Source organism: Diadema antillarum, unplaced genomic scaffold, assembly GCF_040938485.1.
Source record: "Diadema antillarum isolate AM-2024a unplaced genomic scaffold, OU_Dant_1.0 scf00000071, whole genome shotgun sequence".
Lineage (NCBI taxonomy): Eukaryota > Metazoa > Echinodermata > Echinoidea > Diadematoida > Diadematidae > Diadema > Diadema antillarum.
The window spans coordinates 6,970,004-6,992,344 of NW_027270960.1; the positions used below are offsets into that span (position 1 = coordinate 6,970,004).

Consider the following 22,341-nt stretch of genomic DNA (forward strand, 5'->3'; position numbering starts at 1 on the left):
TTCATCGCCAGGGGGCGCAAAGCAAGCCGCTGCCCTGTAATTGGGGGAAGCGTGGGATATACCGGTCCACGTGAGTCACAGAGGTGTTTCACACTTACAAAGAACTCATCTGTAAATATGTTTTAAAAACTTCATATCAAGCTAATCAAATATCTCCTTTTTTCCTCTTTTTTTTAATGAATTCTAGCTTGAGTCACATATTTCTAAACCCCCCCCCCCACATATTTCTCAAATCATAAATGGCTAAACCTGGCTAGGGGTATTTTCAAATGCATTTTTGCCAGAGCATGGGTTTGAGTTTTAATTCTGATTGGTTTGACCTCTAGAACATTAGATAATGGGAAGGTGATGATGCTGAGCTACTCTAGACCTTGTTCTTATACTTCCTAAAAAATGGTGCATACACATCTATGACACAGTCTTGAATGTAAGGATAAAAAGAGTCACATGTTTGATTGACAGGTTGCAGAGTTTATGAAAAAACAACAACAAACATGTTTGATTGACAGGTTGCAGAGTTTATGAAAAAACAGTGTAAAATGGAAAGTCACTTGCAGTTATCGGTTAGCAAGGAGCCTCATGCCTGTGTCTAGATGCTTCTTTGGTAAACTAAAAAAAAAAAAAAAATATCAAGAATGGAATACCTGAAATGGGATTATATTCAAGCTTCTTTTTTGTGAGTGTGAAACATTCTCGGAGATGATCCTAAGGAAAGGGGATCCAAGAAAGGGTGAAAAGAGTGGCAGTCAACTCCAGGGGTACTTCCCAGGGACAAAACTTTCTTTCGGGGACCACTGGGCACAGGATGACGAGGCACCGCCGAGCAAGAGTGAGGGTCAGGATTCTCTCGTAGTACGTGATTGTGATTTGGGCTTTACGAGGCAAATGTGTAGATCGCTCCTTGGGCGCTGTCGGTCACAAATGCAGTGCTACATTTCATATGACTGACATCCCCATGGAAATACAAGTTTCGATCAGTCTTGGGTTGCCTCCTAATTGGTTAATTAAGAGAAAGTGATTTTTAGTGTGTGTGTGTGTGTGTGTGTGTGTGTGTGTGTGTGTGTGTGTGTGTGTGTGCGTGTGTGTGTGTGTACAAAAAGTATGTGTGCATTCGTTTTCTACTTTACTGTTCATCAACTGTGCAGAAACATTAATCCTGTGTGTAAACTTGTGAAAAGTCTGAGATGTCTTTAAGATACCATTTAACATCATGGGGACTCATTTTGAAAACTTTCTTTTGAAACTCAGGTGATTTTCCTGCATAATGACTTTAAAATGGATGGAGTAACATTCAAGCATATAAAATTTATTGTTTGAATTGTACTTTTTTTAAAATCATGCAATCAATATCAAGACAGGATTTTAGCAAATATCCTCACACACGTACTTTATTCCTGACACTACTACTACTATAAAAAAAAGAACATACCTTTTTATGGTGCAGTCAAAAAATCATTTCCAATGGTAAAATCGAGTGAAAAAAAACAAACAAACCATCACAGAATCTATTGTGCATAGAGTCCCAAGTTTCTAGAATGTATGTATGTGATTGCACCCTTCTGACATTTTGAAGCTATAAAGTTGATATTGCATGATCGAAGCTGTGAAAAGAAAAAAAAAAAAAAACCTCTCAAGCAAAACTTTTCAATTATGGAAGAAACAAAACACAGACAATAAATTTTGAAGTGTGATGGAACAGGTTCAGAAAAGAGGGGAAAACACAGATGATGTCGACTTTGATGTACAAGTTACTGTAAGCAGCAATTCGTAAATCTCAAATCTATTAGAATCACATTTTGAATGTGAAATGGGCTTAGTGATCTCTTGAAGAAGTGGTACAGTATTCATCGCATAATCGGGACAGGTTGGGAGTAGCAAACACGGCCCCTTTAAGCGAGGTGCCCGATTTCGCGATGAGTACTCACCATACACTAACGGCATACGACATGTACATGTAGTGCACACACACACACACACACACACACACACATGCATACTGACGTACTGTACATGTACATGAATACACAACACGCTACCCCTCGGTGCGACCCTCCAGCTCTCCCTGCATTCTCGCAATGATAATCGCAACCGGGTTCGATTCTTCCGTCAAACACGCGTGTACACGTAATCAATGTCAGCTCATAGTCTAGATTCATAAAACGTTACGTATTCGCACATACATTGAACCCTTCTCATCTTTCACGCTCTCCCTCCCACTCTCTCCCCCATTTCACTGAATACGTAACTGTTCATAGCCCTCATTTCAATCACGTAACTTTTGCCCAGTCACAACTGAGGAAGATTGTGACGTACACACAGATCACAGTGTACAGCTGTATTGAAAGTTGAAACCAAAGACAGTAGATAACAAGATACGAAGGCGCGCGATAACAATGGACTTCGCCCTCAGAGTGTATGACTGAGATTAAACAACGCACACAGCCTGGGCTGTATGAGCGAGGCATGTTTTTATTGGATGTGAGTCGAGTAGGAATTGCAAGCGAGCACATGGCTTTGCTTATGTAGGGGAGAAGAATGTTCGTGAAGGCATGTGCTTTGCAATGGCATGGATACTTATACACGGCGCTTTCGTGGCTCGGCCGTAATCTGGCAGAACTCCCTAAGTCGATTTTGGTCGATTTTCAGGTTTTGAGTGTTTTGTGTGTTTTTTCTCATGTTCTTTCAAGTGGGCCAAAAAATAAGTTGTGAATCGGTACAGAAAGTTATTTTTAGAAAGTAATTTTGGCAAAATTCCTGAGGAGAGAGGGCGATTAATCTGGCAGAACTGCGTAAGTCGAGATTCGAAATGAATTTTCCGATGTTAATCAGGCAGAACTGCGTAAGTCGACTTACGACAACGCTTGGACCAAGGTGTTCCTGCATCCCGCACGGACATGGTATATCTTAACACGCGCGTGCGCGACCTTGGTAGTGACGAACGCGCTGCGCGTTCAGGCTAGCAGTGCCTAGCTACCTAGCTAGACACGTCGTACGGCTACGTGTATTGTACACGACGACAGTCGCGCTAAAGCAATAGCCCTCGTTACTCTTGGGGGAAATTGCCACTTTCTTTCCCTTCATAGACTGGCAGGCTTCAAAACAGGTCAATATGCGGTATGCCTTACTATTAAGTTTTGCTACAATCTAATGCTTATTAAGCCTAGAGCATTTCTAGATCTAACAAACGTTATAGTTTGCATCTTGTCTGACATCACTCTCCAGTCAACTTTAGGCCTACTTAGTACTGCTGCAGCACTTGTCCATTGTTAGTGTACGTGAAATCAATGTACTGTGCGGTAGCGTAGGTCACGCGAACAACAATATCTGTAATCCATTGACCATAGCTTCTTATTTTGTTTTTCATTGTAATAAGCGGTTAGTGGGCTTGGATCTATGGGATTGATCTCGAGAAGTTTAATGAATATCTGGGATACCGTCCATAACGATGGCATTTTCGATCCAATCCTACAGACGTCAGAAATTGACCAATACTAACACTTTTAAAGTTTACTTTTTAATACGGGTACCGTACCGGTACTCTCAGTAGAGTTGTGCAGTAGGGGCCTACTAGACTACTGGGGCCTACCGTTACTTAACTTAGGCTGAATCGCCGGTTATTCTGTCTTTACTCAATTTTCTATTTTTCTAGATTTGATTCGGCCAGACATTCTTGAAATCTGTAATATGAAGAATCTAGAATCTACAGGTTAAACGCTAAATTATAAACATTTAGCCCTAGAAATAGATCTGAAACTTAGATTTAGATCCGTGTTCTATACATTACTACTAGGGCCTAGTACTACTAGACATTATAGGCTATAGACTTTATAGTCTTGCCGTTAGTCATTATAGATAGGCAGGTTAGGCTTTACGTTGTTCTTAGATCTACTATAACATTAGTACCTTCTAGGCCTAGATCCCCAATAAACAGTCTAGCTGTAGATTTAGCCCCTACCTGGATATAGAGTCGAGATCTAGAGTCTAGACTAGAAAATCTAGAAACTCATTTTTATTGATCTACTAGTCTCTGTTATAATGACGCCCCAAAATAGACGTCTGGATGTTACATAGACCTAGACAATCGAGTAGACAGAGTTCGAGAGTTCTCGTACGTTTTAATAGGCCTGCGTAGATAGTAACGGTTAGAACACTACTACCCTAACGTTAGTACTGTAGTTACAATAAGGCCTACAGTAGGAGTCGACACAAACGAGAACTAGGGTCTATTTTTTTATTTTCTGATAAAGCTGTAAATAAACTTTTAGTCAGGCCTAGCTCCTAGTATTCTTTAGTTTAAATAGAGTTTAGGCCTTCAGCCAAAAGGGTCTAGGCTTACTCTTACTTTGGGCATAGAGTAGGTATACTAGGATAATGAGATCAGTAGGCCTATCGTATGCAGATTCCTACGTACCGCTCTACTAGTCTCTAGATGTCTAGTGTATCGTTTATAGGCCTGAATAGACTATGGTCTAGACGGTCTACAGTGTAGTACCTGTAGTCTTCATGAACAATATAGCTTAACATCTAGAACCTAGTCTAATAATATTCTTAATCCAAATGCAATGCTTCATGAGATCGACAATAACCCAAGCAGCAGCCAGGCTTTTGATGTAGCAGTACTTCTTGTGCCGCTAAATAATACTGAAACATGAACACAGACTGACAACATTTGGGGAAAGCAAGTTATTTTCCACATACAAATGAATGGATAAAATGAAATTAAATGTGAATCAATAATGATGACTTTATACATACAAATATTTCAACAAAATTGTACTCGATCTAAAATATTCATTGTTTTGACACTGCATCCGCTGAATAGTGAGAGGATGGATGGTAAAATACGATAGACAACCCGCAGAAAATAGACCGAGATACGTAGTTCTGGTTGATAAACCACGTGTTTATCAGCCAGAACTGCGTATCTCTAGGAGATACGCAGTTCTGGCTGATAAGCACGTGGTTGACCACGAAAAGAGATACGTAGTTCTGCCTGATAAAACACGTGCTTATCAGGCAGAACTGCGTAACTCCTAGAGATACGCAGTTCTGCCTGAAAAACCCCCCGCATGGCCGAAAACTTACGCAGTTCTGGCTGATCAACCCGGGCACGTGACCAGAGATACGCAGTTCTGCCAGATTACGATCGCAAAAATTTGGCGACGATTAATCTGGCAGAACTGCGTAAGTTTTTTAAATTGGTAATTTTTACTACTTAAAAAGGTCAAATTGTCATTTTTTTGCTGGAAATAAATTCTTTAGACCAATTATGACCGAGAAAAGAGGAAAAATGCAACTCATCGTATCTCAGTTTAGAAAGGTGTAACATTGAATCTTTAAACCCGATTTCTGGCGTAATGTGTTAAAGGAGATACGCAGTTCTGCCAGATTACGGCCGGGCTATGCATGTACATGTACTGGATGGACGGAGGTCAAAACACACCAATCCGAAGCTTGCTTTGTAAGTTTGTTGTAAACGACAACTGATACGGAATCTTTGAAATATTGTTGTGGTATTTTGGTAGATTTTTTTGTGTAAAATATTAACAAAATCAAAGATCGCTTGAAGAAAAATTGTCCCGTTTATCAGAGGTCCCCGCCCGATTATCCAGTGAAAATAACGTGCGTTGGAAATGTTTCTGGGAAGCGTATATCATTTAAGCGAGGATCCCGATTATCAGATGCCCGATTATGCGATGAATACTGTATCATTTCAAGTTGATTGTGAAGCCATGTACGGTATACGCAAAGTTTTTATTTTTGCAAATTTTGTACTATTCGCGAAATTAAAGGCACACAAAAATATTGACATTGATCCAGATGTGAATGTGATGTAGGCATGTACATTTCTCTGTTCAGTATAGGACTCCACGATCGCGAATTTAACCACTTGTGAAATCGTCGGGAATTCCTGATTCGCGAAAATTTAGACTTGCGAAATACATGGCGTATACAGTAGAGATTTACTGAATATGCAACTTCACACTTGAAATTAGATATATTTCATAATCCCTTTTCATTGCATTTGTTTCCTTCAACCAGTGAAAATTGTAAAGTAAAATGCAGCCATGTAGAATATTATCATTATTCTTTTTTTGTTCTCTTCATTTCTGCACATAGACCCAAGGTTACTGCTTGACATTTAAAAACTGTAAGCTGTAACAACAGCACGAGCAGAGCAGTGAGAGACAAAAACTAACATGTGAAACATTACTTTGCTCTGAATTATGAACTCATTTTCTCATTACCAGTCAAAATTGCATTTTCCTTTGCTGTTTTATTAATGTCTTTTTTTTTCTGTTTAGGAACAAACATTAGTGCCTCTAGCACGCACATCTCAAAACTGACATGGAATTGATTATAATTCGCCAACTTGCTGCTTCTAATTTCATATTCAGGCCCGGCGGTACTGTCGATTCTGCTGCTTAATTGCTTCTCAACATTTTCATGTTCTTCAGCTGCAGGTAATGAGGGCTTTTATTACATATACTTTCCTCAATTCTCCCTATCTTTTTTTTTTTTTTTTGGGGGGGGGGTGGTGGTAGGGTGTGAGACAGAGACTATCATTTGTCAAGAAGAAGAAAAATGAGGAGCCCCGTTTAAAATTGTAATTGTTTGGCATAACTTCAGGCTAGGCACACGCCATTGACAGGCGAACAATTAATGGACGGCACGCTTGCATGTAAATTACCATCGGTGTCAAAACTCACCGAACAAAGACATGGGCGATGCATGAAAGAAATGCATCAAGACAAAGGAGAGAGAACAAAATGAAATGAAATATAAGGACAGAGATATAGAAAAAGAATACTGCTAGGAAGAGGAAAAACAAAAACAAAAACACACAAAAACAACACAGATTAACCCGTTGAGGATGAGTCCCAAGTACATTGTATGCTTGGGCAGGTGTCTATGGGAAATGTGTGTTGCAGCAAAATCAGCCTGTCTCCAATGGGTTAAAAGAGAAAAAGAAAACATTGGCCACGAATCAGTATGATTTAGGATGAGAAATAATCCTACGGGGGGGGGGGGGGGGGGGGGTTAAGAGAGAGAAAGATAATTGAAGATGAAGAGAGTACAGATGGATGGACAGACAGACAGACAGACAGACAGACAGATACATTGTAGAAGAGGAATAGTTGTCGCATGTACAGCAGAAGGAGGGACAGAGTACAGAAAACTATTAAAAATACTACAGAAGTGGATATTTTTGTGTGAGTAATTTTTCGTGCTCCACCAGGCAAGATGAAATGTGCATGTTTTTGATTCCGCGGAATCAGGACATTGATTACTGGAGCATATGACCTGCAGAAATATTTGTATGCTTTTACAGTGTATTTTGGAGCTAGCTTCTGGTTGCGCGAAATGCGCAAAAATATCCACACAGCGAAAATTTCCACTTTCTCAGTAAGAGAATAACAACGAGATGCACATAGATGGACAGAAACAAATCAACAAATGGGTCGATCTGTCGTCAGGATATCAAAGAAATCCAAGCTTGAGGAGAAGTAACCAATGTAAGGCCAATATTCCATGGAAGACCATTTCCAAGGGAGGTAAACAGACTTTGGGATCTGTCCCATGGATTGAACAGATGGTTTAATTTTGGTTGAGATGGGGTTTCAGGTTTTTTAAAAACTTTTTGTGAGATAGTCAGAAACCACTTAAATGAAATGTTGAAGAGCATAAAATTCTAAAAGGAATTAGAAGCTTATTTGATGAAAATCTGTTTTTGAAAGGCAGAGATATCCAAAAACAGAGTAGAATAAATTGGTCCTAATAAAAGTTCGGTCCAACCTTTTAATAGCACTTTTTGCTTTTGGAAATCTCAGCCATTTCTAAACCAGTTTTCATCAAATTAGCTTCTAATTCCTTTTAGAATTGTATGCTCTTCAGTATTTCATATAAGTGGTTTGTAATATGTCACAAAAAGTTAAAATCCCAATCCGCATCTCAACCAAAGCTATACCATCCCTTTCAGATGAAAAACAAGACGGAATCTAAACTTTCAACATATTACAGTACCACATACACAAACATCGTCATCCATCAACACACTTTTTTTTTCCTCGTAAGGCTGCACACACACACACACACACACACACACACACACACACACACACACACACACACACACACACAAACGATGACTACAATGTGAACAGATTATTACAGAACATTATGGATACAGAGAAGCAAGTGAAACATGTTGTGTCAATATTTGCACATAGTGGCTGACAAGAAAACAAAGAGGAAGACAGTAATATCGGGGGCATAATCTGGTTGAGATAACACAACACATGGACAGAACATGGCATTCGCAAACATTATCAGGAAGTACAGACTGTACTTGTATGCTGCAATATATTTGCATGAAACATCCACTGAAATGATGAAGTTCCAAGTGCACTGAGAGTGCATGGCAGTAATTATTCACACGTGATAGACAGTACGAAGAGAACGAAAAAGAGAGATAAGGGTGTAAGGGCAAAAAATGACTCTACGCCAAAGTTTCTCGACTGTCAATCACATCCACACTCGACAAGATAGCAATATAGAATTGAGAACATTACCTCCGCCGAACGAAAACAAAGGTTCCCCCCGCCGACGTAATGGCCCGGGATGGGGCAAAATTAATCAGCGAGGGACCCGGGAGTGCGCGAAGAGCGCCAGCCTTAAAATAACAGTGTGCTCAGTAATTGATTGGGAAGAACAATCTACGTGTGAGCGTGGGGTAATGTCTTCACTTGATGAGCGGGGTAGGCATCAAGTTGGCATCTTTCACACCAGAACAATTATCTTTACATAAAATATCTTGTAACATCACAGACTTTACTGTGCATTGCATCAAAATTCATGCAAGTCAACTACCATTCAACTTGTACTTCCACTAAATGAAATTCCACTAATAGCAATGATGTAGACCTTTTACAGGACATATTTTATAACTGTTAAAAATGTTATATTCCATAGCAACTACAAATCTTACATAAATTCTAACATGGCTACCATGCTACTATGAGATCAAAAATTTGCTAAAACTTCTCATAAGATTCTAATAGTTCAATATATGAAGAATTGGATAAAATGCAGAGCTTGAACTCAAGATTGAAATCGAGAGAGACTGACAGGCAGAAATTCTTGAGGAAGAAGGCAAGTAAAAAAAAAAAAAAAAAAGAGGCTATTTTTATCTCATGAAATATGTTGGGATTTTGAACCTACTCTCGACTACAAGCTAAGATGGTGCTGCTCGACATACCAAGAATATTCTATCCAGTGTGGAGTCATTCTTGTAGTTCCTCTTATGTTCTTTTCCCTACTTTTTTTTTTCCTTTCACAGGGGCTCGGACTGAAACTCGATGAGGGGCAAAAGGTGACTGCCCTTGGCACTGCGCTCTCACACCTCCGCTTTCATTACTGGCACGCGCCACCGTGAACTAGAGAAGACATGGGCAGACCTTTTTTTTTAGCTTCTTTTCTTTCCTTGGATAACATACTGTACAATCTGATTCTAGGAATAAACTCATGAGAAAGGGAAAAAAGAAGCTAAACATACACACACACATACACACATTTGGAGGCAAGGAATTATTATGAATGGTTTCTTCTCTCTCTGACAGACAGATGTACATGAAAGCCTTCAAACACTTAACAGTGTCAAAACTCTTTTTTTCCTAACTTCAAAGCAAGACTCGAATATTCACAAAAACTTGCTCCCTCTTTCAAAGCAGTATATCCAGCAGACTCCTTCCCCCCCCCCCTCATGTGGAATGTTGACTCAAATGACGAAAATATATTCCAATACATGGATCAAATGAAAAGAATCACTGTGGTTTGTAATCATTTTTTTATTTGCCACATTAATACCCACAACCACATCTCTGCTGTTGCTATGACAACCACTGTCATCTGTCTTCTAACTCCTCATATCTGAGACACCAAAAACTTGACTTGGACCCATCATCATTATCCTGACTGCATCATCTCTACCCCTACAGCATCATCATCATCATTATCACAAGATAATGATAATCCCTACATAATCTTTATCCCTACAACATTACCATTATCCCTAAAACTTTATCATCAGCAATGCAAGAGTTCATTAATTTTGAACTTCATCATTATCCTTATGAGAAAAGAAAGAGTAAAACATAACCCCATGAATACCATCAGTATCAGTGTCACCCTCATCATCATCATCATCGTCCATAACATCATCTTCTTCATGAGCATCACTGACATCATAACCATCCCCATCACAGTTTCAACCACCGTCATCATTTTGTTGTGATATCCAATGTACATAGAATTTCCATTGTGGACAATAAAGTAATCAATCTATCAATCATGCATAGTTTAAATCCTTAGAGCATGACAACATGACATAATGCATACTTGATTACAATGACTTTCAAACCACTGCTTTTCAGCAGATAAAAACAAAACACCTGCATTTATATGCTTTATTGTCTTTACTACAAAGACTTTCTTTCCCCTACCCATCTTGAAAACAACAGAGATACAAAATGTATGTCTCACCAACTGCTGCACTGCCAAATTGCTGTGCTACTCTTTCAATAAACAAAACTAAGGAAAAACACAAAATATAAAAGATGTATTGATGTCTAGGTCTAAATGTGTGTGATTTAACAACTAGTCTTGATTCTCATACACATGAATGTCTTGTGTTTCTGTCTTCAAATTTCTCTTTAATTCCAGCTGATGAAATGTGTGTGACTGTTCTAGTTTATGAAATGACTTGACAATGAGGAGGAAAAAGAACATGGGGGGAGGGGGTGGGGTGGGTAACACTTTAATCCCATATTATCGGACCTTGCGCCCCTGCAACGCAATACCCCCCGAGACATCGGCGCAGGAAATTTGAGGAAACCCAATCTGGACTATCCCCCTCCATTAACGCTACCTCCGAGCTGCCATGTTCACGTTTGCACGCTACACTCTCCCTCATGAGAACCGGGGATGAGTAGGGAAGACCAAAACGAAGAAAGAAAAAAGATGAAGAAAAGAAGAAAACAAAAAAATAGACAAGATAAAGATAAGAAAAAAGAGAACTGAAGACAAAAAAAAAGGGTAAGCTGAGCAACGTTAATGGATATTGTGCGAAGTCGTAATCTGCGGACGCGTTAACTCCATTCCCCATGGGACATGGCACCCTAAATCTGGGTGGAAAAAAATAATTTGATCGTACCGTTAATGCTCTTGTCTCGTTTAGCAGAAACATTGAGGTGTTTTCTGGGAGGTGGGGGGGGGGGGGGGGGGAGGGGGAGGGGGAGGGATTAGATAAAGGTAGCCTCACTCAGCACTCCAAGCCGTTAAATCCCATCTATTAGGCGCCTGACGCCTGCCACATATTTCCACGCTAATTCACAGGTAACGCTATCTTCTCTCTTCACCACTGTATTGTTCGAGAAATTCAGACCACACGGTGTCAGACCCACTTTTCCACACCTTCCATTTATACCTACGACATATTTCATCCATGATGGCAGTGCTTGGTAGTGGTTGGTGTCAGAACAGTACATATCAAATTCTAGCTAAAACTTAATACAAAAGATGAAAAAAAAAAAGATTCAGGGCTGTTGACAAATTAGAGTACTGTAAAGTAAGACATTATCCAGCCTTTTTTTTCTGAAATTTTCATGAATTGCTACTGGCACTTAAAGCATATTGGTGTAGACAAGAACTTTTGCATGCATTTGAATTTCACTGATCTTGGTTCACGTGAAATGTGCAAATTTTTGGTTTTACAGTGTGTCTGAAATTTCATTTGGTTAAACTTTTTTTTTATTAGCACTCAAGATTTTTTAGCCATGACTCAAATATTCTTAGATGTTCCAAAGAATTTTCTATGTGACCATTACTACAATTTGGATGCCAGAATTTTTACATCTTTTCATCATAACTAACAATGGTCAAATCACAAAACAAATACATTTTCAGGCTTATGGTTTATATATCTTTATCAGCTACAAAAATTGCTGAGAAGATCTTAAAAACTATGGTAGTTTGGAGATAAAGATAATGCTCTATGTTTTTTGTGTACAACAAAACAGAGCTTGCACTGTGCACCAGCACAGCATTGTCAGCACGATATTACATAAATTGAATAGAACTGCCATCAATGGAGTTTTTACATTTATATGCAAGAGGAGGAATTAGCCCTGTGGTCAAACTGCATATCCCTACCAGAATTTAAAAACAAAAGTTGACACCTGCTCATCTCACAATGTTGCTCAATTGTCTTTAATCATTTTGTCATTCTTTTTCCTTCACACTTCAAAATTCTACGGATTATGGCCAGGTTTTGCAATCCACAATACAACTCAGAATTCTAGATCAAAGCACTCTAAAGGCATGCTGAGCTTGAAGACTACAATCACCAGAAATCCACATCTTTTCCTGCTAATGTGACCCAAACAGTGTGAACAACGGAACAATTGTTAATTCTTGCAAGTGCTAACTCTAATCTCTAGCTCTGCAATCAGGAGACGCAAAAGTACTGTCAACCAAACCTTTTGGGAAGTGAACTGCTTTTATGATTTCCTCGCTGAGATAGCAACCAGATGGCAACCTGACCTGTGATTAAGTATGGATGTGGCAAAGGAGCCCTCAAGGCTACTTGCCCACACGAATGGACACACATGGGACTAAGCGCGGTGAGCTGGCACATTTGAATGTGACTCATTGCTTCTGTGTGGTCTCATGAACTAATGGCCAGTCACTATAGTAACCGAAGACCATGCTACTCTGTTTCAAGAAGAGCAAATTAAAAATCAAAGAGTTGCTCAAAGAGACATAAGAGCAAACTAGAGATTGTAATTTGTCATCACTGACGAATTAAGGTGATCCGATTTTTTTTATCAATGATTCGAGTCCTGATCGCAATAGGCATGACCATACAAGTTTCATCTGTGTTTAGAGACATTGGCCGTGTGATGTTTGCATTCTCATTTAGCAAAGGGAGTCATATCTGCCATGTTTGGTACCAAATTCTGTATACACTATAACGAAGAAACAGCAACAAGTACATATGACCTTTGACCCACCTTTGCACTCCCAAGATTGCATCTGATGAAATAGTGGTTATTTTGTGAAATGATACGTGTGAAAAATATGGGAAAGATAGGACAGGTATTCACCAAGATACAAGATGAAACATTTATGACCTTTGACCCTAATTTACATACCCAAGATGTTGTCCGATCTAGTAGTTGTTATTTTATTAAATAATGTACGTGACATGAACTAAACATGTGCAAAATATGGGGGTGATAGGGCGTGTTTTTCTTGAGTTATTGCAAAGAAAGTTGCAGAAAGAAAGAAATATCTCAATACATAGACGATAAGCTTTAATTTCAACCAAGTTTTTAGACGTGATGCCGACTCCGTATGAAAAAACGAAATCAAACCTAACGATAGCGCAAAGTCTCAGCTACTGTACAACATATTAAAATCTGGGAGAAAGGGTAAGTGAGCTAGTGCTCGATTAAGCCAATCATGTCAATTTTCACATTTAAAAAAATTCCCTCCCATAGAGATAACACGTCATAACGAAGATACAAAAAGAAGTACATATGACCTTTGACCTCAATTTGCACAGACAAGATGGCATCTGAGTAAAAGGTAGTTATTTTGTGAAATGATCCTTGTAACATGGTCTTTGCGTGTGCGAAATATGGGAAAGATAGGACATGTATTCACTAAGATACAGGATGAAACACCTATGACCTTTGACCCTAATTTACATACCCAAGATGGTGTCCGATCAAGTAGTTGTTATTTTATGAAATAATTGACGTGACATGAAATAAACATGTGCAAAATATGGAAGTGATAGAGGCCGTTTTTCTTGAGTTATTGCAAAGAAAGTTGCAGAAGGAAAGAAATATCTCAATACATTGAAGATAAGCCTGAATTTCAACCAAAATTTTTGACGTGATTCCGACATCGTATGAAAAAACAAAGGGCACACTTACGGTAGCGTAAAGTCTGAGCTACAACATATTAAAATCTGGGAGAAATTTACTGAAGGGTACGTGAGCTAGTGCTCGATAAAGATAGTCATGTCAATTTTCATTTCCAGGAAAACTGCACTCCCATAGAGATAACACGTAAACTGGTCAAATTTGACAAGGTTACTTTCAATCCATTTTTACGAGGTGATATCGTTATCCAATTAAATTTTAGTAATGTTATGTTTGAAAGAACATTAAATAAGCTACAACATACTGAAATCTGAGTGAAAATTGACAAAGGACTAGTGAGATACGCTCGAATGAACTTGATATTTGATGACGTCATTTTGAAAATTTACTTTTTTTATTTTATTAAGAAATTTGCTATCTTTTAATCATTTTGTCAGCATTGCCACCCCATGAAATGACATGTACAACTCATCAGCTTTCAAAATATGTAAAGAAAATGGGGGGTCACCGTCCATCCTGACGAGTAAAATCGGATTTAAAATTAGCAGTTTTTTGGCATAGTTGCACTGTATATCGCCATTAACGCGCACGCGGAATTTCAACTTTGACGGGCCCGTATGACGTCATATTGAGTCGGATTGACTTTAAACTTGGTATGAATATTCCTTGACATTTCAGACATCCGATCCGAGTGAAAAAAACGGGAAATTTCAATTGCATATGAGCTGTGCGTGCGTATATGTACGCGCGCGTACGCGTCCGTCCGATTTTTTCAATTTTTCAAAAAATGCTCCAAATGGTCTGAAACGTGTGCAAAAAAATTTTGAGCTCGATCTGAGCATACAAATATTTCAACGCGCGCGTACGCGCACGTTTTAAGAGAAAATATGAATTTTGAGAACATGAGTAGAATGCGCATAACTTATATATATGTTATATATATTAAATATATGTGACGTAAATTTCATTGAAAAACTCTATTCCATTAATGAGATATGATTGAGAATGTGTTTTCATATAATGACGTCATAGTGACGTCACGGTCGACTGATCACAATGATACATTAGATTTGTCGTCTTTGGGACATGATGCATCATGATATAATTTTGAAATTGATAGGCAGCGGACTTTCTGAGCTAACCTCTGCACAACTTTTGCGGAGAAATAAAGAAATAAAGAAGAAGAAAGAATCAGTACAGATACAGAAGGTGATCCGAAGGATACTCGGATCACCTAAAAACATTCGTCAAAATTACTTTTGAAAAGACATGATCCCTCGTGATTTGTTCGATGATGACTATATCATCCTAACCCCATTTGACTTGTGTCCTCTCGACATGCCGATTCTGCACATTTCTTCCCTGTGAACATTGTTGAAATTCATGACGACTGAGTCATGTCCTTATACCCCAGGAATCCCTTCCGTCTGCTTGGCTGAGTCGTTTAAAAGCACTCCAGTTTTCGTCGAACCATGCATCCACAGATGGATGGTGGAAGTGCCGTAAAGCTGAACATTCTTGAGCCAACATGTTTCAGCTTGGCAGCCAGAAATGCAAATATTTCATGCTCTAAGGAATTCCTCTCATGTTCTCCCATCATACCCATGACATCTTACAGCTAAAGTTCCCCCCTCCCAAAGAAGAAAGAAAAAACCAACACCAATTTGTCAAATGTCACAGTTAAAGGGGACCTCCGGATGATTTTCAGACTTTTACATTTGAACAATTACAAATCAGTCAAACTGAGCACAGATTTTCAGAATTTGTATTGATTGGGATGAGGAATGAGAATGTTTTCAAAATCTATAACAAATTGCAATGAACAAGGATGATGACATAGTAGCCTCACCGAAGGAATGCATGAGTTGGGGCTTAAAGGGAAGCAGTCCTGAGATTTTCACTGTACTGATAATTAAGAAGAGTAAAAAATACAACCTTTCACCAATTTATACGCGTGGACATCAAAAATTGTCTCCGTACGCGATTTTTAAAAAATAATTCCTGCAAGCGATCGTGTAAGAGCCTGCCAAAAGGTGCAACGTCATTGACGCCCTACTCTCAAGTTGACAGCCGTGCCTCAGAAAACCAATTTAAGTGTTCAAAATGATCACATCTGATTTTTTCATAAAATGTGACAATATGTGGTTTTATTATTTCAAACAAAATATTCAAGCTTATTTATATATACAATTAATATAAAAATAAATAGTAAACATGTATTTATAAATAACTAGGGATGACGAGCAGAACACCGCTGGAAAGAGTTGTGCATCGATGACGTATGACTCTCCGCCAAGACTTGCTCATTTGCAGAGTCACACTTTTTTAACCGAAATGTACGAGCTTATTTGGTGATTTGAAAGTTTGTTTTTGATGAAAGTAGTTCATTGGAGGTATCAACAACAGCATATTTTGTTAAATTTCGTGAGGACTGCGTCCCTTTAAGGAAGCAGAACAAAAGAAGAAGGCATGCATAGATTTTTTCACAGGTGAACTTGTTGAGCAAGCGGTATTGTAATGGAATTACACTGCTACATTTCTGAAATATATGAGGATCTGATGTCATCAACACTGTCAGAAACTGAATGTAATTTGTTTAAGATTTTTAATTTATTGGTTTCTCTGCTCAAGGACCACAACAAATTCCACAAATCTATACATGGAGCTGTCGATTTATGTATTACATGATGTGAAATTATGAAAATCGTCCGGAATGCCCCTTTAAGACCTTGGAATGGATGGTGTGACATTTCATGTTAAATTCAGCAATTCCTGGGGGAACATTGCAGCAAAAAATTATCATATTGTCATCATTAAAGGACAAGTTCACCTTCATAGACATGTGGGTTGAGTGAATGCAGCAATATTAGTAGAGCACATCATTGAGAGTTTGAGGAAAATCGGACAATCCGTTCAAAAGTTATGAATTTTTGAAGTTTCTGCTCACTCAAGGCTGGATGAGAAGACTACTATAGCTTGTGATGTCACATGAGTACAACGATATAAAGAAAGAATAAAGAAAATTCAACATATTCTCACTTTTCTCGCATAACAAAAGAACACTTGAATTCTCTCTTTCAGAAGGCAGGGGGAATAATATTACCCTTAACATATGTCAGTAACAAGTCGAAGAAATGTTCACTTAATTCAAAAAGTAAAGTTTTGTGAAATTCTCTTTTTCTTTTCTTTATATGGTTGTACGCATATGACGTCATACACTATAGTAGTCTTCTCATCCAGTAGTGACTACGCAGATACTTTAAAAATTCATAACTTTTGAACGGATTGTCTGATTTTCCCCAAACTTTCACTGATGTGTTCTACTAATATTGCTGCATTCACTCAATCCACATGTATATGCAGGTGGACTTGTCCTTTAAATTGGCAACACTAAATATCACTGCAGACCTTAGATTGGAGAAATGTAGTATCTTGACAAGTTGATAAAATATGTACAAACTCACAAGAAATGTTAACAACAACAACAACAACAACAACAACAACAACAACAACAACAACAACAACAACAACAACAACAAAGTCAATTGAGATAGGACCTGAATGTTGATCTTCATCATTTTATCTGAAGTATTGTACACTCACCCCCTGCCCCAATCCTAAATCCCCCACAGCATTCTCCTTGTCATCATTCTGCACCCATTCCGCCATCATCTGCTCCAAAGTTTCGCTGTCCCCCTGATGACCTTCCCCTGGCACCCTTCAAACAATGGATCTTCGGCTTACAGAGGTATCGATGCGATCTCAGGAAAAGATCCCTTCGCAACATTGATCAACTCCTATTGATGCAGATCTCAACAAGGGCCCAGAAAGGATGACTACAAGCTTATTGTCGGTCAGATTTTCTCAACTCGCGGCTGTCCGGAGTGTGAAGTTAAAGTCGCTAATGCCAAGGGCACATTTTCTGCACACTGAGGAAGTCTTTAAGGTGCTTGCTCCTGGCCTAGTCTTGGAACAATCCACAGGTATCATTTTTTTTTCTCTCCCACCGTGAGTAATGATATTCAAATCTATGACCAGTCTCTTCATAAATAATTCAGACAAACATGATTAATGATTTATGCCATTGATGAACATTCCAGTTGTTGGTGCTGGTGCAATGACCAAGGTGGACATCGCTATGACTATATCAACTATCACAAATGGTGTCAAAAGCTATCAAATCATATAACTTAATTCAACATGATAATAGTAATGATTAATCATCCATCTTTGCTCTCATTAGACAAAGGATAATTATGTAGAAACATATTTGTCTGATATCATTTCACTTTGACAATATACCAACAACAGATCTTGCTGCCTCAGACAGAAAAAAAAATAATATCATTTTCTGAAAGTAATATGCAAAATACACCCAGGTGATGAACATCACTTATGAAAAATGTGTGACCACAAAAAATACCTTCATGATATGACAGACTGAGATTTCAAACAAATATCTACAGTCTTGTTTTGAGACTATAAGCAACATCCTCACAGTAAAATACATATTCTTAACAATATCCTGAAATTTCCCAAAACTGTCTGCACCTCTGGGAGGGCTGGGGACAAGAGGGGAAGGGTATCTATGCCAGGGTTACACATCTTCCCCCCCCCCCCCCAACTCCTTCCTTCCTCAGTTTAAATCAATCTCAGATTGCTGAATCGGTGCTTTGAAGATCACCTTAACACACCAACTCCCAAACATCTTGACCCTCACCCACACACACAAGCTAGATCTGAGCATTGTTGCTAGTAGGGTTAATCGCTTGTCCAGACTGAGCAGTGTGCACTCTAAGTGGGTCTGATTGTTGTCTTGGGTCACACACAGTTGCTGTTTTTTATTCTGTTATTATATTTTAGTCTAAGTTACTTCCCGAGTTTGATTAAAGTTTTATTTTTCCCACTCTCACAGGAGATGCGCTATCAAATCTTGGGATCGGCTGACAAGTATGCAATAAATCATCACCTGAAGAGATTAAGATCTGACCTACAAAAACATATTGATAGTGGCCTATCAAGAACACCACCTATTCACATGAGAGTTTACAGCCGAGATGCCAACCTTTTCATATGTTAAAAAAAAAGAAAAGAAAAGAAAAACAAAAACAAAAACAAAACATAGATGGAATATCCTTAAAAAAAAAAAAAATCAGTTTTTTGAAAGGAAAATCAGATTTTCATGAAATTTTGACTCTATCACTGCCCCGTTGGCCCTGGGCCAGTTAAATGTCAGAAAAAGAAAGTTTCCCTGGTAAGAACGAGCAAGTAATATGTTTGCTATTCCATCAACATTGATGAAAAAAATTGTAAAGCATCCTCATATTTCCTGCCCATTTAGGTGAGTCATTCAACATTTTTGAAAGGGGTTACAGGAATTTAGTACTACATCTTTCTATGTGATGAAGTGGTTTTCTGCAGTTTTTGCAGTTTATCTTGGCTTCATTTTTCTTTCATTCGAAAGATGAAAAGTCGTACTTTCAAGGAGCAATAGCGCGTTATCATATTTCATTCTGTTTATCACACTAAATACTATAAAATCATATTGGTTGGCGTCTCTGTTACAGTGTACTTATGTCGGGAACTTTACAAGCTTTGCAATGTGCATGCACGGCTTGTGGTTACTGCAAGCTGGTGGTAAGGCATCGCGCCATAGGAGTTTTTACCCTGCAAGCCTGATGTGAGATGTTTGGCATGAGAAGTGTGAGCATGTATGCTACTGATCTGCTACCTACAAGCTTACTCTGATATACATGAGGCTCCAAACTGGAAGTAGGCCTGTGCAAGCTGAACGAGTTTGCAGCAGACTCGCAGTAAACCATGTCACTTCATTGCAACAAGCTTTGATTTCTGTATGGTCTGAAAGTACATCTCATGATATCAGTGGAGAAAACTGCACAGCCAGTGCCCTAGAATGCAAGAAATCCCATGGAATACATTTTATATAAGATTCATAACCACAATTGTTCATTCTTATATTCAATGTCCACTTTAGGTGTGCAGATGTCAATGGAAAGATGATATGGAGATATTATCAAACACTCCATTTACAACAATCTTTTATCCACTTTTCCACTGACCTTTTTTTTTCCTTACCCAAATTACATTTCTTCTATACTGCATTCACATTCCCCATGGAAGCTAAAAAGTCTTAGAAAATTTTAACACATCCATTTCCATGATGGAACAAAGGAACCACACACAGGTTGTTGCACAATTCAGCAGACAGAATATGAAAAAAAAAAAAAAAAAATCAAAGGTGCTCACTCACCATTGTTCCTTCACTTTTAGCCTTGGATAGCTCCCTCTGTAGGCGGGCCACTGACAGCTTCTCTCTGTGATATAGGAAAGTGTGCAATAGAAAGAAGTTACATGGAGTTACATGTAGAAAATGTTGATGACATATAACATTCTCTATCAATCCTGCAGCCTTGTTCATGAAGTTTGAAATGAAATGTGAACATTATAGCCCACATTTGCACATTTGGGCTCGATAAATGTCATAATCTGTTAACCAGTTGAGGACGGACGGATTTTGTTACAACACGCATTTCCCATACACACCTGCCCGAGTATACTCGGTACTCGTCCTCAGCGGTTTAAGGTCAGTTGAGATGAATGCTCTAACAATTACTCTCAGCAAACAATGAATGCTGTATAATGCAAACCTTTATCAAATGAAGTGTAATCAACCTGGTGACCTGCATTGCTACACTTCACTAGCTGACATGATTATCTTCAATCATCCATCTCAATTTTTTTTTAATGTCAACCCAATTGCTTTCTTTATTCCATTCTACAAACACATCTGGAATGATTTATTTCCTTCTGATCATCTCTTATTCAGTAATAAAAGAGTCAAGAGTATATCAAAACTGTAGGCAGCATTGACAATATCCAAAATAAAGAATTGGGGATGATTTAGCTTTTTTCAATTTCTTAACATTTCTAGGCAATGACAAGCCCATATATAATGAGTGTATCACGACTATGCAGCAATGTATATAATTCTTATTTTTCTGCTTATTGATTTTGTCTTTTAACATTCAGCACTAGAATCATAGATAATTCTTCATTCTTAGACTAATAAGGTTGAATTCCAAATACATAAGAAAATGTACAACAGATATGACTGAGAATATATCTTTAAAAAATTTTTCGAAATTTTTTTTTTTTTTGAGTTATAATTAGTGATACAGTTTTCCCAGGCAAAGAATCAAACTAATCTCATGGCAAACCAGATTAACATGGCTATAAACATCCATACACATCTATATAAATCGATTCTTTCAAACCCTTTCTGTTCAAGACACGCTACACAGTGTGTACGACACTTTACACAGTGTGTACCACACTCTACACAGTGTGTACCACACTTTACACAGTGTGTATGACACTTTACACAGTGTGTACCACACTTTACACAGTGTGTACCACACTTTACACAGTGTGTACGACACTTTACACAGTGTGTACCACACTTTACAGTGTGTACCACACTTTACACAGTGTGTACAAGGCCATAAGGTTTTCTGTGCCAACTGACATTTAACTCTTTATGTGCCACCTTCGCATGTCCGACTTAGTCGACGGCGTGCCAACTTCGCATATTCTACTCAAACCCACAAACCCGCCCAAACCGATCGATAAATCGCCAAATGCCGCAATACAAAGAAAGCTTTTCTCGCACTTCCGTTGGTCTCACATATAGCTTGCATGTTATGTGGTGATTGACTATCAAGCAGTGATCCCTAATAGATTTGTATGACTATCAAGCAAATTCTAAGTTTTTGTCACTGTTTTGTGTGTAAAGGTCATGCCTTTACAGTTATGTAGCTACTGGTCATTTCAAAGACAAGCAATCATCGATTTCTAATAAAATTTTCATCAAAGCAAAGCTTGGCATTTTCTCTACAGCTTTACTCAGTGCCTGTTCAGCTTAACAGAAATCTATATAGCAGTGACATAGATTTGAAAAGCAGAATGTTTTCTCAAAGCATGACTATGTTGGTTTGCTAGAATAATGTGGCACATAGGGGGTTTCCACCATGGCACATGAAGAGTTAAAGCACACAATGGGCTATAAGTACTGTACGAGCTGAAATTTTCGCGGTGGTTTTATTTTCGCAAATTTCACGAATCGCCTTGGAACCGCGAAAATAACAATACGCGAAAATAACAACGCGCGAATAGCTAAGTTCAGTTAGACCCTCGCAAAGTGAAATTAACAACACGCAAAAATGTCCTCCATGTAGCAATTCGCAAAAACATCTGTACGGGAAAATTTCAGCTCGTACAGTATACTCAATGGATACTGAGGTACACTTTGTGCTTGGTTGTGTGTACCTCCCATTTGAATTGAAATGTGTACATTTGTGGGTATAGATTAGAT

At 38.4% G+C, this 22,341-nt stretch overlaps 1 protein-coding gene across 1 annotated transcript in view; it reads right to left on the minus strand.

Moving 5' to 3' along the window:
- Window positions 1-20,280, minus strand: part of LOC139717011 (uncharacterized) — a 123,108-nt gene extending 102,828 nt beyond the window's left edge. Inside the window, exon 1 of the mRNA XM_071628528.1 lies at window positions 20,221-20,280. Within this exon, the coding sequence (XP_071484629.1) occupies window positions 20,221-20,223 (3 nt within the window). The 5' untranslated portion in view covers window positions 20,224-20,280. The remainder of the gene's footprint in view (window positions 1-20,220) is intronic.
- Window positions 20,281-22,341: the final 2,061 nt, after the last annotated feature.